The sequence below is a fragment of the Camelina sativa genome, chromosome 6 (genome assembly GCF_000633955.1).
Source record: "Camelina sativa cultivar DH55 chromosome 6, Cs, whole genome shotgun sequence".
Classification (NCBI taxonomy): domain Eukaryota; kingdom Viridiplantae; phylum Streptophyta; class Magnoliopsida; order Brassicales; family Brassicaceae; genus Camelina; species Camelina sativa.
Window position 1 is genome coordinate 15,009,192 of NC_025690.1, and position 14,394 is coordinate 15,023,585.

Genomic DNA, 14,394 nt, shown 5'->3' on the forward strand with positions numbered 1-14,394 from the left:
AGAACAGCATCGCAGTTTGTTGGGAAAGAATAATGACGAAAAGAGAGGGTCTCGAGGTGAAGTAGTCACTTCAAAGGCTGAGGGCGGAATCATAGGGAGACACTCAGATAGCAGAGGAGATTTAAATAGTGGCTCGCATGATTCATTGCAGAAAGATTCAAGACGATTGTTGAAACTGAAAATAAAGAAACATAATCCGGAGAGCCAAGAAGGTGAAGCCCCTAGCATTGTCTATGAAAGAGGTAAATCTGGTAAAGGACATAGGTCTAAGAGGAAAAGAGCATCACCTCCAGCTGAAAAGTCAGGGTTCAATGAAGATGAAGATGCATCGCTGTCACGTGAAGACAGTTTGTTAGACGAAATGCTTGATGCTAGTTGGATTCTGAAGAAATTGGGGAAAGATGCGAAAGGGAAAAAGGTTCAAATACACGAGGCCTCGGATAATTCATGGTATATGTGATTTGTTGTTTTTTGTCTTTACCTTAAAACACCTTTAAATTATTCAGGGTTCCTAACAAATAAGGTAACAAACAAAGAAAACAGGGAGAAAGGAGTGGTAAGTGAAGTAGGAGGAGGAGGCACATCGAAGTTGATGGTGACGCTGGAGAATGGAAAAGTGAAGACTGTTGAGCTCGGGAAGCAAGGGGTTCGATTTGTTCATCAGAAACAAAAGAGGACAAGAACGTGAGGGATATGTATTCTTAAAAGTAACCCATATTTGGAAACAACGTGAGCTTCTTCTTCTTCTTCTTTACCTTCTATACCTTTAGAATCTGTATGTAACTTTAGCTTCTTTCTTTTTTGCCTGGGAACAAGTATAAAAGAACTGCTGAGGGAAATAAGAGTTTCAAAATTGTAATAGATTTGATAAAAAGTTAGAAGGATGAATTCGAACATGCAATTAACATGATTTTATGTCTGAATAACATCAATATGTGTCTAAAAAGATCTTGTGTTGTTGTCTCTGTGTGAAACCTAATCCTTTTTAACCAATGATATGAAAAGTCAACTCATGGACATTGCCACGCGTTAACAACAGACGTGACGTCGTATGACCTCTACGGATAAGAATGTAAAGCATTTTTATGATACGACAAATAATAAATACTACCAGAACTAGGGATTAAAAGTGTCCGGTTCTACAATAAAGCAGTAGATACTAGAAATCGCAGGAAACATATGATAAAAAGTTAAAATTGAATTTGGGAGTTGTGGAAAGAACTCAAAGAAGGATAGATAGCACGTGATTATCAAACCAAATCTTCTTTATCTCTTTTTTTTTTTCTTAGTAATCGAATCATATTACGTTATTACAATTATTTTTGTTTGGTACTTGTAATAATAATACTAACCCAAACAAAAGCAAAAGAATAACAAAATCAAGATCTGCGTTTTTCCCCTGAAACAACCCAAACAAAAAAAAAAAGAGAGAAAGAAAAAAAGAATGTTACAGCTGTTTTTCACGATAGCGTTCTCGGCGGCGCCGTTAACTCTGTACATACCACCGGTAAGATGTTTGACGGTGTTCGTGGAGACGATGGAAGAGATGGGAATGGAAGGTAGGGTTTATAGCCGGAGACTCTTCCCTCGCGCTAGAATTGCTTGGTCTAGGCTTCTTGATTGCTTCTTCTCCACTTCTCGCCCTCTCGCTTCTTAAAAAAAATTTGTGTTCGTCTTCTCTTCCTTTCTCTGTAGATATATATGTAATTTCCTTCTTGTGTTTTTTCATCACATATATTATGTTTTTGATTTTTAGGTGTTTTTTTTTTTTTTTTTTGGTGGTTGTTGATCTTAATAATGATTAGAGACAGATCTCCCTCTTTTTGTTCTCTAATCTCTGTTTTATTTTTAAAATCAAATCGGTGTATGTGTAAAGAAAAGTGAGAGATTGAATCAAATTGCTCAGGGATTACATATGTGGGAATCTGAGCAAAATTATCATCTCGTTTAGTAGTAGTTACAGTTGAAACAAAGGAAATTAACAAAAAGAATGAATCAAATATCGAATGAATTTTTGAAAAAAGTTGTTTTTAGTTGGCTAAAGTGCAAGGCTTTAAGAACCAGAGAACGTCCAATCCCCTTGCTGCTTCCTTGGCTTCTCCACTCTTTCTGTTCTTCTCTTCTTCTGCTTCATCCTCTTTTCTCTTCAACACTTCCTGTGTACACAAAGACAGAAACCCACTACTCAATTTGGTGTTGCAGAATTTGACTTAAAGGGTTAGACATTAAGGTTAGTATGTGGCTGTTTTTTTAGCAAGGAAAAGGAAAGGGTTTGATAACATACCGTAGGTTTGGTCCTCAAGGGTTTCAAAGAAGCTGTCCGGTTCTCTGAGAAGCATTGAGGAGATGGTGGGTTTGTTCTGATTTGCTGCAGGAATCGTTCGTGTCCTTTGTTCTTTACAGTCTCCAGTTTTAGAGGAACAGGGATGTTCTCTGCATCATCCATTCTCCTGAAAACATCATCACAGAATCCAAAGTTTAGTACTTTTATTTACTTACCTCACCTCATCAGTAGTATATCTTAGACTTGAAACAGATAAAATGAAAGTTAATCGAGAAGCAAAAACGTACTTGTTTCTTCTACCATCCTCTCCTTTGTTCTTTAGTACAGTCTCCACATTAAGTGAGACAGGAATGTTCTCTGCATCATCCACTCTCCTGCAAATCCCAATTAGAAATCCCCAAAGTTTTAGTAACTAAATTCTATGTTGGTTTTTGCATAAACACAATTATACTGCAGCAACATGGTAAAACTTACTTCTTTCTTCTACGGTTCTCTTTAAAGGTGCTTCCTTTAACATCCGTGGACTCTTGGAGTTTATCTTTGCTTACTTCAAGCAATGGCTTTCTTTCTTTTTTCAATTCCAAGTCATGAGCAGAGTAAGGCTGGTTTATTACCCCACCACCCACTTGATGATGAGTCTCCTTCACTTCGGACTTCCCAGTATCTTCTCTCTCAGTTACCCTTGTGGCTAATCTCTTCAACTCATAGCAGAAATCTGAGATGTGCCCAAATATGTCTCTTCCTGAAAACAGATGCCTAGCAGATTGTGTGCTCTTTAGTCTCGGTGCTTCTTTATTCGGTTTCTTGACGGAAGTTGATTTAATTGCTGATCTCCAGGATTTGACTTGGTAGCTTGGAGGTGTGGCTAAGTTTGGGTTCTGATTTTCACTTTCTTGGGTTTTTGGAGTAGACGGTGATAAGCCATATCCCCTCCTCCTACAAGTAAATGGGATTATAAGAGTCAGTCAAAGGCCATAGAGTCAAGTAGAGAGTTAAAAAGAGCATCTCTCTCAATTGTACCTCTGATTCTGCTCTCCAACTCCTAGAGTCTCATTCGTATCCCTCAGACCCGGATGCTTCAAAAACAGAAAGAAACACGGGAAAGTTAAGTAAAGTTTAAACCTTTGGGCAGCCAAAGAAACTATAACTTCAATTATGATTCATATCTTTGTGAGGAAACAAGAAAGTAAAAGAAGAAGGAGAAGCAAACCTTGGAAGAAGTGGGCGTTGAGAAAAAGTCTTCAGGTCTCTTGGGGTGATTACAGTCTTGAATTTGAGATAAAAGCCAGAATTAGTAAAGAAACCATCAAAAGATATGCAGAAGATTTAACGAAGGATTGGGGAAAGAGAGAGTTTCTTGAATATTACCAGGTTTGCAGAACCAAGCATCGTCGTCAACAGTGTCTAAATGGCTTGGAGCCAAGAAATCGAACCACTTAGGCGCTCTGATGTGTTCGTAGAAGACGTCTTCAACAAAACGAGAATCGATTCGCTTCCAATCGATCTGAGCAGGCTCCATTAGAGAAATACAGAGAGATAGAGAGAGAGAGAGAGACACACAGAGAGGAGAGAAAGAATTCTTGGATGGAGAGAAAAAGAAGGAGAAGAAGATTGTAACCGTTGGGAGTGAACGTTACAAGGCCATATGTGCACGTGGCTCTCTCTATTGTTACCGTTGCAGCTTTATTTATTCACACCTCTCGTCGTCCATTGGGGTTTCTATTTTTTCATCATTTAATACAATCCCAAAAGCCACGCCACGTGGAAAAATACGAGACGTGGGAATTGTTGTGTAATATTATGGGCTTCTGTGGCCTTTACCTTTACCCCGAACAGGCCATAACATCGGGTCGGATTTGCGAGTTATCCGCTCCAACAAACTTAAAATCGGGTCGGGTCTTCTAGCAAGCTTCTCGGGCAAGCCTCCTCCCTCCACTGAAACTTGAAATTTCGAAGTACTAAAAAATCTCAACGCGCGAAAATTCCGAAATTATAGAGGGAAAGAGACCCGCGATAATCTTAAAACCAATTTGGATACTCTCTAATTCCCAGATTAGTCTTTTCTGGGTGTTTTCACATTTCCCGAATCAGTCAATCAAAAGCTTCTGGGTCGTTTCATTTCCAAATGTAAGTTTACACCTCTTCGTTTTCTCCAATGTTTATAGATCCAATTGATTTGTAGAAGAACTGATTCGAGATCGACATGTCAGGAAATTGAAAACCCTAGTAATGTAATCGATTAATCTGACTAGAAACCCTAACTTTCTGGGGCTTTGTTGATGATCCATTTTTTGCATTTTCTGATTTACAGTTTGAATGAAGATGGGAGATGAAACAGTTGATGGTATTGAAGCCAAGTACATAACTGGTCTTAGTACCATAATGGTTGCTACAATTCAAGAAGCCAAAGATCGAATATCTCAGATCGAGTACATTTTTTGTAGCCAGTTGTTTCCAAATATACAATCTAGATCCAAAGCATTGGAAAAGGTTTATTCAGAGGCTCGTCTTGGTGCTTGTGATGCGTGGAAAGAGAGAGAGAAATCTCTGTTATCTCAGGTTGAGGAGCTTAAGGTTGAGAATCAGCTGATTAAGTCTGAGAATCTTGATTTGATCAAGGATAAGGAGAAGCTAGCTGAACAACTTGACAACACTGCCTTTATGCCTCTTAGATTGACGAGTTTACAAGACTACATTGATCATTTGAAAAAGAAGCTCAAGAGTAGATCTAAGGAAGTTAATGATGCTAGAGATTTGTATTGTGGGTTAGTTCAGTTGTTACAGGTTAAAGGTTCGGATGAGCTTAGTGAAGATGGGATAAATATGATTCTTACCGAAGTGAAGAGCCTTAAGGTGAAGGCTGAGGATGTTTCGAAGAAGACATTGGTGACTGAGAATCTTCTGAAGAAAATGGAGTATCTGTCTGCAGAGGTAGCAGACAGTGAGAGGAAGTTAAGCTGGGTTGAAGAAGAGAAACAAAAGTTGACAATTAGGTCGCAGGTGTTTGAGGAGAATGTTGGTAGACTTGAAGAGCTACTTAGGCAGAAGAGCGACGAGCTTGAGGAAGGGAAGAAGGCTCTTGAGGTTTTGCAGGGTAGACTCAACTTGACTGAGAGGGAAGTGTTGGAGTGTAAACAGAAGATTGCAGATCACGAGAAAGAAAAGAGAGTGGTTATGGGTAAAGCAAAGGACGATATGCCTTTGAAGCAGGTCAGACACGGAAGCTACTTGGCTGCTGACTTGGAAGCTTTACGTTGCCGAAGTGAGGAGAAATCATCTGAGTTAGCTATAGAGAGAAAGAAAAGAAAAGAGCTCCATAGTTCTTACAAAAAGCTGAAAGAGCAGTATGGTTATCTCTGCGAAAAGTTTGGTCTTGCTGCTGACAGTGTTTTTCACGAAAGCAGCCTTGACGGTGAGTATAACCAAATGGGACAACATGAGAAACCAGCCATCCCGAGTTGTAAGTATTTGGCAGTCTCTGACTCTCCTAATTAAACTTCTTGTGTTCAATTAATTGCTTTAATAGGTCATGATGCTTCAACTGACTGCTTCTTGTGCCATTAGTAAAACCATCATCCACTTTTTTGTTGTTTTTTTTTAAATTACAGCTCTTGAAAGGAAACACTCAGAAACTAATGAAGGAGCAGATAAAGTGAGAATTGGTACTGGCACGAGTGGCAGCAACTGTGGGAAAGAGAGTATAATCAAAACAGTGCAGACACCTATCACTTCCATCTCTCCAATGGTGCAGTCACCTGGTGTTAGAAGTGGCCCTTCTGCTGCAAAATCTCCACAGCTAAGCGGATTAAAGCGTCCAGCTTCCATTTGGAGAGACACAAGGTCTCGACAATCTCCTGGAGGCAATGATCCTCATGATGATTTTCTAGATACTCCCATTGAGAATGTCAAAAGGGGCGCTGTGGAAATAAAACATGTTGACAATGTTGCTAAGAAAGATGATTCAGACGACGAGACACAGGACATGAATCCTAAACCGAGTCCATCAAGGCAGCGAATTCAAGTTGCAGAAACGAGTAAGAAAAGTTTCAAACATGTGGAGTCGGTGAGGAAAAAAGCTGAGAGGGAGAATTTGAAAGGGGTAGAGTGTAAACAATGCAAGAAATTCTATGATGCTGTTCATCCTGAGAATGATGGAAATGGTAACAAAAGCTTGAGATGTGAGCACCATGAAGGCGTGTCGAGGCATCGTTATAGATACGCTCCTCCAATGACTCCTGAAGGATTTTGGAACATCGGGTTTGAATCCGAAATGTGATTTTGTATATGTTTGGTTCTTTGGATAGGTAGACCACAATGAAATTTATTTTCTTCATTGTCGAAGAAAATATCAACTAAAGATGATTTATTTAATTCAACTATAATATGTTATTCTAATTTTATTTTTAGATCCTAATGTATCAATCAGTTAAACTCTACCAGGATGAAAAAAAATAAACAGCTATGAAACTTTCGGGCCTTACTATAGACATAAGAAACTTTATGTACCTAATTGAAAAAGAAAAAGAAATAAGGGAGTCCTTTGCGTGTATAGATTATTAGGCGCACAACAAACGACCTTCATCTTTTTCCGATTCAATCTCCTCCGATCAATTGGCCTCCCGCTTCCGTTTTGTCCGACGACTTCTGACCGGGAAATCAACGCAGGTGATAAGATCGCTAATCTGTTTTCCGTTTGATTCGATTTGTTTTTTCTATTCTCTGAATCAATTGTTTTTATAGATCTTAATTTTATTTCGTTTGTTTCCGACTCGATTGAATCGTTGTAACCTAGGTTCTTCGTGCAATTTTTTCCTTTGTTGTTCTTAGTGGACTCTGGATTTTTTGTTGATTAATTTCTGAAGCTTGGTTTTTTAGATTTCTAGATTTGTTTGTTCGACCTTGTTACTTCTATGGATTAATGCTCCTTTAGAATTTGATTTTATTGAATCCTATCAGACGAATTTGTGTGCGATTGTATTTTCTTATATGTATATCGAGCTCAATTAGGTTGTGTTGGTTTCTAAATAGTTTGAGAGCTTATCTGTTCAACAGTTATTTCGATACAAGTATTTGCACTTGGTTTATTGGCAATGGAGAAAGGAGCACCTCCTAGCATCTTTGTGAATGATGGGTCGTTCATGGAAAGATTCAGACAGCTTCAACAGGAAAAAGATAAAGAGAAAGATAAGGTTGTATCTGTACAGGATTCTAAGCCGGTGAAGATTTTAACTGGGGTTTCGAATCCCAGACCTTCTGCTAGTAAGATTTCCATTGGGTTAAAGACCAATGATGCCCAGAAGAAAGGTGGGAAGCTTGCTTTCAGCTTGAAGCAAAAGTCTAAGCTTCTTGCACCTCCTATAAAGCTTGGTACAGAAGACGATGAGGATGAGGAGGATGCTAAAAATGATCATGGCTTTGGATCTGCCAAGCGTCAAAAGTTAGAGCAGAGAGACACGCCTGTAAAGTCAGCAAAAGTGCCTGATGTTGGTAATGGCTGTTTATTTAGATATCTTTGTTTGAGTGTTCTTTGTGGAAGTCTCTGTGATAATTCTAGTTTATCTTGCTTTTTTATGGTTCCATTCCATTTAGTAAGTGATCCATGAGGGTTAAGAACAGTTATGCCATATGATGTCAAGAGTCCCGAGTTTCCTGTCTGTTGTATGTCTTTATTGATGAATCGGTGTGTCTTATATGACACGAGGAAAGCCTAGGAGTCCTACGTTGCCAATAGTCCCAAGTTCCTGTCAGCATATGTCTTTATTGATGGACCTGCGTTTTTCTTTTGGAATGGAAAGGACAAAACAGTCTGGAAATTTAATTGTCTACTTAAATGCAGTGTCTTCCTTAACCAACAATCCAATTGCTGGAATGATTTGGCATATCTCCCACGCCTGCTACAAGAGTGATTTGCATTCGTTGTTCATGGACTCGGTATTAATCAGTTTTATAAGTGATATGCAGCACCACCTCCGCCCAGTGATCCTACTGTGAAGAAAGTTGCTGATAAACTAGCAAGCTTTGTTGCTAAGCATGGAAGGCCATTTGAGCATATTACACGGCAAAAGAATCCTGGGGAGACACCATTCAAGTATGTATTTCATTGCTTTTGGAGCATCTACAGTTTAACGTTTCTGGTTTCCCTCTTTTATACACATACTTCATCGGTATTTTCTTTTTCTTGGTTTTGTTTGTTGACCTTATGTATCTTGTGTCCTGTTTCCTAAACAGATTTCTTTTTGACGAGGACTGTGCGGACTACAAGTACTATGTCTTCAGGCTGTCTGAAGAGGAAAAATCAATTTCACAAACCAAGGATTCTGGTGTACTTCACAGTAGTAAGTATTAGATTTCTGTATTTCTATAGAACAAAAGCCGTGCAACTGATTTTCGCTGTTCTATTTATCCATATATTTATTTCGGAACATGTTTAGCCAAGCGTGTGCAGAAAATATTTGACTCATTTCTTTTTTTTCCGAATTTTTTTAATCCTACAATATAATTTATATGTGTTATGTAGTGTGAGATTATGTGAGGCTGCTCTTCCTGCTACCATATCTAACTGTATTCTTAGTGCCAATTTCCTTCGTTTTATCTTTACAGGTGATGCAGGCCCGCGAATGTCCACAGCAGCAATCACTTTGCAAAAGCCAGCTCATCAACAAACAGGTTATCAGATCCCTGCCTCAGCCCTCTATGATGCTCCTGAGGAACCTGGAGCTTCTTCTAGATATTCTCAGGCAGCAATTACAAGACCCAGCAACAGTATGTTCACTCGCTTTTATTGGCCTAGGTTTCCCTCCTATCACTGGTATCTAGCTTTGATTGTGGGTTACATGTGTTTGATCTGCAGGTGACTCCTCTAGTGGGCCGAGGGGTGCAGACCCTATATCAATGATGGAGTTTTACATGAAGAAGGCTGCCCAAGAAGAAAAGATGAGACGTCCTAGGCAGTCGAAAGATGAAATGCCCCCGCCAGCCTCACTTCAAGGCCCGTCTGGTGAGAATGAATCCTATTGTTATTTCTTGTTTTAGGCAGCTGTGATGTCTTATATTGTGCAACCACGTTTGTCCTCAGCAACTCCCTCCACAGACCCGGGAAAGAGAGGTCATCACATGGGTGACTATATCCCTGACGAGGAGTTAGATAAGTTCCTTGCGAAGTGTAACGATGCAGCTGCACAAAAAGCCACAAAGGAGGCTGCTGAGAAGGCCAAGATTCAAGCAGATAATGTTGGACATAAGCTCTTGTCAAAGATGGGTTGGAAAGAAGGTGCTTACTTGCCTCACTTTATCTGTAAACTTGTGCCCTTGTTACTTTCTGTATCTTGTGTCTCTATGGAGACAAGGAGCTTAGAAAATTGGAGGATTGGATTACAGGTGAAGGTATAGGAAGCTCCAGAAAGGGGATGGCAGACCCTATAATGGCAGGAGATGTAAAGACAAACAACTTGGGAGTTGGGGCTTCTGCTCCAGGAGAAGTTATGCCTGAGGATGATATATACGAGCAGTACAAGAAGCGGATGATGCTGGGTTACAAACACAGACCCAATCCATTGGTACGTGTGCTATCTTTAGCTCCTTTCTATTTGTAATAGCACATCTTTTTACTCACCTTGCGTCTATTTCTCTACAGGGAAATCCCAGGAAGGCGTATTACTAAGGATCAATCAGCATGCTGTGCACAACTATTACCTTTCTCTCATCTCAGCACCGGCTGAGCTTTGCTATTCTATTAAAAAGAATGTTCAAGTTTTTGGACTGATGATAAACTGAAGTGTTGGTAATGGATTAAATTTGCGTTTCAGTGTGCAAATATATATCTTTGACAGAAATTTCAGTTGATATACATTACAATGGATTTATTATTGGAAACGACTAAGATTTTTAATCGATTGTCATTTATTAATGATTTGGAAGCCTAATACACAAAACAGCGTGTTTATTAGATTGAAAGGTAATATAAAAAAGAAAAGGAAGATATGTCCTTTCTAGTTAATGACATCGCAGGGTGGGAAATTAGCAGAGCATCTCTGAGGAAGCTGAAGAGCCATGGAGCGGTCAATCCCAGAGAGTGGAGGTCCATTGGCAAGAAGGCAAAGACAAGGACGACCAAGTGTGACAACGGCAGAGCAACATGTTTCGGTCGGTGGGATCGGGCTGAAAGGAGCTACAGCTGCTCTACATGGTATCAGCTGCACCAGAGCGGAGAAGAATGTTCTGCTGCATCCTCCCACTTCCTCCTCAGGCAACATCGGTGGTGGAGGTGGTTGCTGCAGGTCCTCTTGCTGTGCTGTGACTATGGTAAGAACGGTTATGGTCATGAGCAGTGCCATTCCTAACCCTACTCTCATAGCTTTCATCATCATGTAAACACTGGTGGTAGTGAGATAACGCAACAAAGAGATCATGCTTCTTTATATACATGCTATTAAAAGGTGTGCATGTCATGCCGTTTCACACCTCTCTCCTACCTCACAACCAAAATAGCTTCACAATTACTCCGTGTGTTTCCCACTCTTTAGAGCTTCAATATTCGATCAAGTTCACAAATCTTACAACATCCATGTGTAAAACTGATGGCTACTTTACTTTCATTAGTTTATTACTATAAATTTATAATATGACAAATATGATATGTTTATGTGACTTTGATGTTTCAGGCTCACATTGTGCAACATTTACTAGCACATGGCTGAAAAGTTAGAAACGCGTATTATAGATAGCTCATAAATTCACATATTAAATAATCAAATGATTTGGAAGAAATTTACGATTGAGCATCTATATCATAATGCTCAAGTGCATCAGGATTGTTACAGTATTGTTGTCGTGAACCCAATATTGTCATTTTTGCTCTGTATGTAGATTTTTTGTATTCCTTGACAATCGGCTATACAAGACAAGATAAAAAATAAAGAAAAGTAGTTACATTCGTATTCATATAATTAACAAATGGAGAAAAAACCCGATTACCGAAGAACATCAAAACTTACGTGGTATAAAAAACTTTTGGAGCAACTGAATGAGGTTTGAATTTATGAGATCTCCAGACGAGGATGGAACAGAGCAGTGAAAGACTTTTCCCGTACCAGTTGGAGACTCTAGCAGACCATGAGACTAACCATCTTTAAGAGCAGATTCCAGAGTAGAGATTACATGTTCCATCATAAAGAGTTGGGTCTGGTAGACTTCATAAGGGAAGCTTATATCAACCTCTCTGATTTTGTAAACGTTGTTGTGGTTCGAATCCATTCTAAATTAACAAAAACAAATCCATCAAATCAAACAGAGCTTTAAATAACAAAACTAAATCAGAAATTACATATTATGGTTATATAAATTTTAGTTACTTTCTAATTACGGAACACATACCATGTGTGTCAATTATGTTCAGTTTTTGCTATAAACATTTGAAATCATAGTTTTTGAAAGAAAATTGTATTTAATTTGAGTCTAGAATATATCAATGCATAACTCATTTCAAACAAGTTTTTTCATATTAATTGACCCAAAAGCATGCCAACTTTTTTTTTTGTACAAAGCCGACTGATTCTTATGTTCTCTTGATTCTTTAAAAATTTCTATCTATTTATGTCACAATAATTTAGTATCAATTCATGATACTTTAACATTAACATTCTTTTTTTCAAAAAATCACCATTTTTCAATTTAGAAATGATAAATAATTGTTATTATTGTAATTATTTACAGTATATTATAACTTTAGATAATATGTACAAATCCTTCTTGTTTTTAATTGGTATCATGATACTTTAACATTAACAGTGTTAATTTAACACTAACAACAATATTCTCAAATTTTTTAAAGTTTTAAAGTATATATATATATATATTTTTTTTTTGACAACAAAAAAATCAGCTCATAGGAGCCAATATGAAGGAAAATCATATATATTCATTTGCATGTTGAAAATTAGTAATAGTTAAAATAAAATCAACCAAGACCATAAAAAGAAAAAAAAAAAGAAAAAAACATACTTGTAATATGTCAGAGGGTGTAAACTCTTCCCACTGATGAAGATGTTTGGCTGGTTTAACAGTTTGTTGAAGGTGGGTGGGTCAAGTCTATGGTAAGAGAAGGGAGAGCCAAGGATAAGTGATATGAGGAAAGAAAGACACAATGTCAAAAAGAATTCAAAGAAAGAGTCGGAAGGAAAAAAAGAAAAAAAGGATTGGATGAATTCATAGGCTACCTTATTGGTTGGTAAGATCTTTGCATAAGGGTCAAAACTTCAATTTTTAATCCTACAATATAATTTTTAATCAGTACCATCAGATATATGATAAGTCTATTTTTTTCCTACTTTTAGTCATTTAAAGATATTTGCAAATGATATGTTAAGATATATATGTCTAATTTTACATTTACTATTCACATCTTATGGTTAGTGTTTAACTGTGATCTGCTTAAATTCAGATGATTTTTTTTTTTACATTCTTTGCAATAAATTATGCATCTTTCCAGCTTACGCATCTTTTCAACTTAAATATTCTTTCCGGCTTTTAAAAAGCCTCATACATTGTTCTTTTTCAAAAAAAATAAAAATCAGTTCTCTCTACCATTACGGTCCGACATCAGTTTCTTTAGTGTCGATCTTCAACTTTGTTTCTTATATTATTCCATAGATATATTTAGATTTGTACTAACAATTTTTAAAGTTATGGTTGACATGCTCTAAAAATCTTCAGAAGACAGTTTTCAAGCTCATTTCAAACAATAATTTTGTTTTTTACGAACTAAAGTTATGCTAAAAACATTTTGGAGTTGTACCTATAGACTACTAGCCTATAAATCAAAATATAATATATGGTTATTCTTCACTTTTCATCGAAGTAATAATTTTCTAGGCTTGCATAAATATGGTTGCTTTGAAATTATTATGTATCTGATAATATATTTCTGATATCAATATTTGTTTTACCAAAAAAAAAAAAAAAAAAACCACGACAAAACCCAAAAGAAGGATTAGTTTTGTTTCTTTCTCTCTCTCTTACTAAACAAACTCAGCTCCAACACAATAGAGAAAAGAGAGTCAGAACATCATCAGCCGCCTCTTTTTACTTCAAACCTCCTTAAACCTCATCTCTTTCTAACCTCGTTGCTCTCTACCGTTAACAGCCGACATTAGTATTTTTAGCATTAGTAATCGGCTTTGTTTCTTATATTATTCATACATATATTTAGATTTCTAATAATAATTTTCAAAGTTGTGGTTGGCAAATATCACATGCTCTAAAACTCTTCAGAAGACAGTTTACAAACTTATTTTAATCAATTATTGTTTGTACTACTACTAACTAAAGTTATGCTAAAAACATTTTGGAGTTGTACCTATAGGCTGATAGCCAATAAAAAAGTATGCAAAAGGAAAACATAACCAATCAACTATAAGCCTATAAATCTAAAGATGGTTATTCTCCACTTTTTCATCGAACTAATAATTTTTTAGGCTTGCATAAATATAATTGTTTTGAAATGATTATGTATCCGGTAATCTATTTTTTATATCAATATCTGTTTTACCAAAAATTCAAAAACAAAAAAAAAAGCCAAAACAAATATGATATGTTTATGTGACTGATGTTTCATAAGCACACTCCGACTAATATGATGTGTTTCTGCCATAATGATTTTCATCAATATTGTGGCTACTATAATATGTTATGAGAAAATTATTAGTTTTGCTATACACAGTACCAAAAGTTTTTCCCAATGCCATTTCTCCTAAAACCTTTTCTCGCATGTCACAAGCCTATATCTAAAAGACTATTATACCCTTATTCCTTTTAACCTAAAACTAATTCATTTATTTAGCTTTTTTCTGAGAGTTGAAACGTAAACTCTTTTTTTTTCAGATCTCTTTTTTTTTCAAGTCCTAGATCTCTTATTCTAGCTCAAGACTTCTCCTCTTCTTCCATCTCAGTTGCCATACACAGTGGTGTTGCTATCCTCCATACTCATCTTCTTCCTTCTCAGTGGCTCTCTATGGTGGTGCTATGAACCTCTATACTCATCTTCTTCCATCTCAGTCGCTCTGTACGGCGGTGTTGCGAACCTCCCTAGTGTTCTATAATATTCACCTCACTTG

General features: G+C 37.2%; 6 protein-coding genes across 7 annotated transcripts in view; 4 read left to right on the forward strand and 2 right to left on the reverse strand.

The window, feature by feature from the left end:
* LOC104699081 overlaps positions 1-928 on the forward strand; it is a 2,928-nt gene extending 2,000 nt beyond the window's left edge. Inside the window, exons 5-6 of one of the 2 annotated variants that reach the window (XM_019226922.1) lie at positions 318-450; positions 544-928. In XM_019226922.1, coding sequence (XP_019082467.1) covers positions 318-450; positions 544-688 — 278 coding nt within the window. In that variant the 3' untranslated portion in view covers positions 689-928. Of the gene's footprint in view, positions 1-317; positions 451-536 lie in introns of both variants that reach the window. The other variant, XM_019226923.1, reaches the window with a different exon arrangement.
* LOC104791459 lies at positions 1,176-1,834 on the forward strand. The gene has a single exon (XM_010517356.2). The coding sequence runs from the start codon at positions 1,445-1,447 to the stop codon at positions 1,655-1,657; it is 213 nt and encodes a 70-aa protein (XP_010515658.1). The 5' UTR covers positions 1,176-1,444; the 3' UTR covers positions 1,658-1,834.
* LOC104791458 lies at positions 1,760-3,954 on the reverse strand. The gene is made up of 7 exons (XM_010517355.2): positions 3,653-3,954; positions 3,495-3,550; positions 3,305-3,360; positions 2,759-3,220; positions 2,572-2,658; positions 2,285-2,450; positions 1,760-2,156 (listed from the first exon to the last, which is right to left on the reverse strand). Exons 1-7 carry the CDS (start codon positions 3,801-3,803, stop codon positions 2,031-2,033), a joined length of 1,104 nt encoding a protein of 367 aa, XP_010515657.1. The 5' UTR covers positions 3,804-3,954; the 3' UTR covers positions 1,760-2,030.
* On the forward strand, positions 4,250-6,636 carry LOC104791460 (protein gamma response 1-like). Its single transcript, XM_010517357.2, has 3 exons — positions 4,250-4,411; positions 4,596-5,744; positions 5,893-6,636. Exons 2-3 carry the CDS (start codon positions 4,601-4,603, stop codon positions 6,558-6,560), a joined length of 1,812 nt encoding a protein of 603 aa, XP_010515659.1. The 5' UTR covers positions 4,250-4,411; positions 4,596-4,600; the 3' UTR covers positions 6,561-6,636.
* Positions 6,824-10,172, forward strand: LOC104791461 (SURP and G-patch domain-containing protein 1-like protein). Its single transcript, XM_010517358.1, has 9 exons — positions 6,824-6,949; positions 7,337-7,771; positions 8,246-8,372; positions 8,513-8,619; positions 8,885-9,046; positions 9,135-9,281; positions 9,360-9,554; positions 9,662-9,840; positions 9,918-10,172. The coding sequence occupies exons 2-9, from the start codon at positions 7,375-7,377 to the stop codon at positions 9,942-9,944; spliced, it is 1,341 nt and encodes a 446-aa protein (XP_010515660.1). The 5' UTR covers positions 6,824-6,949; positions 7,337-7,374; the 3' UTR covers positions 9,945-10,172.
* On the reverse strand, positions 10,090-11,110 carry LOC104791462. The gene has a single exon (XM_010517359.2). The coding sequence runs from the start codon at positions 10,690-10,692 to the stop codon at positions 10,273-10,275; it is 420 nt and encodes a 139-aa protein (XP_010515661.1). The 5' UTR covers positions 10,693-11,110; the 3' UTR covers positions 10,090-10,272.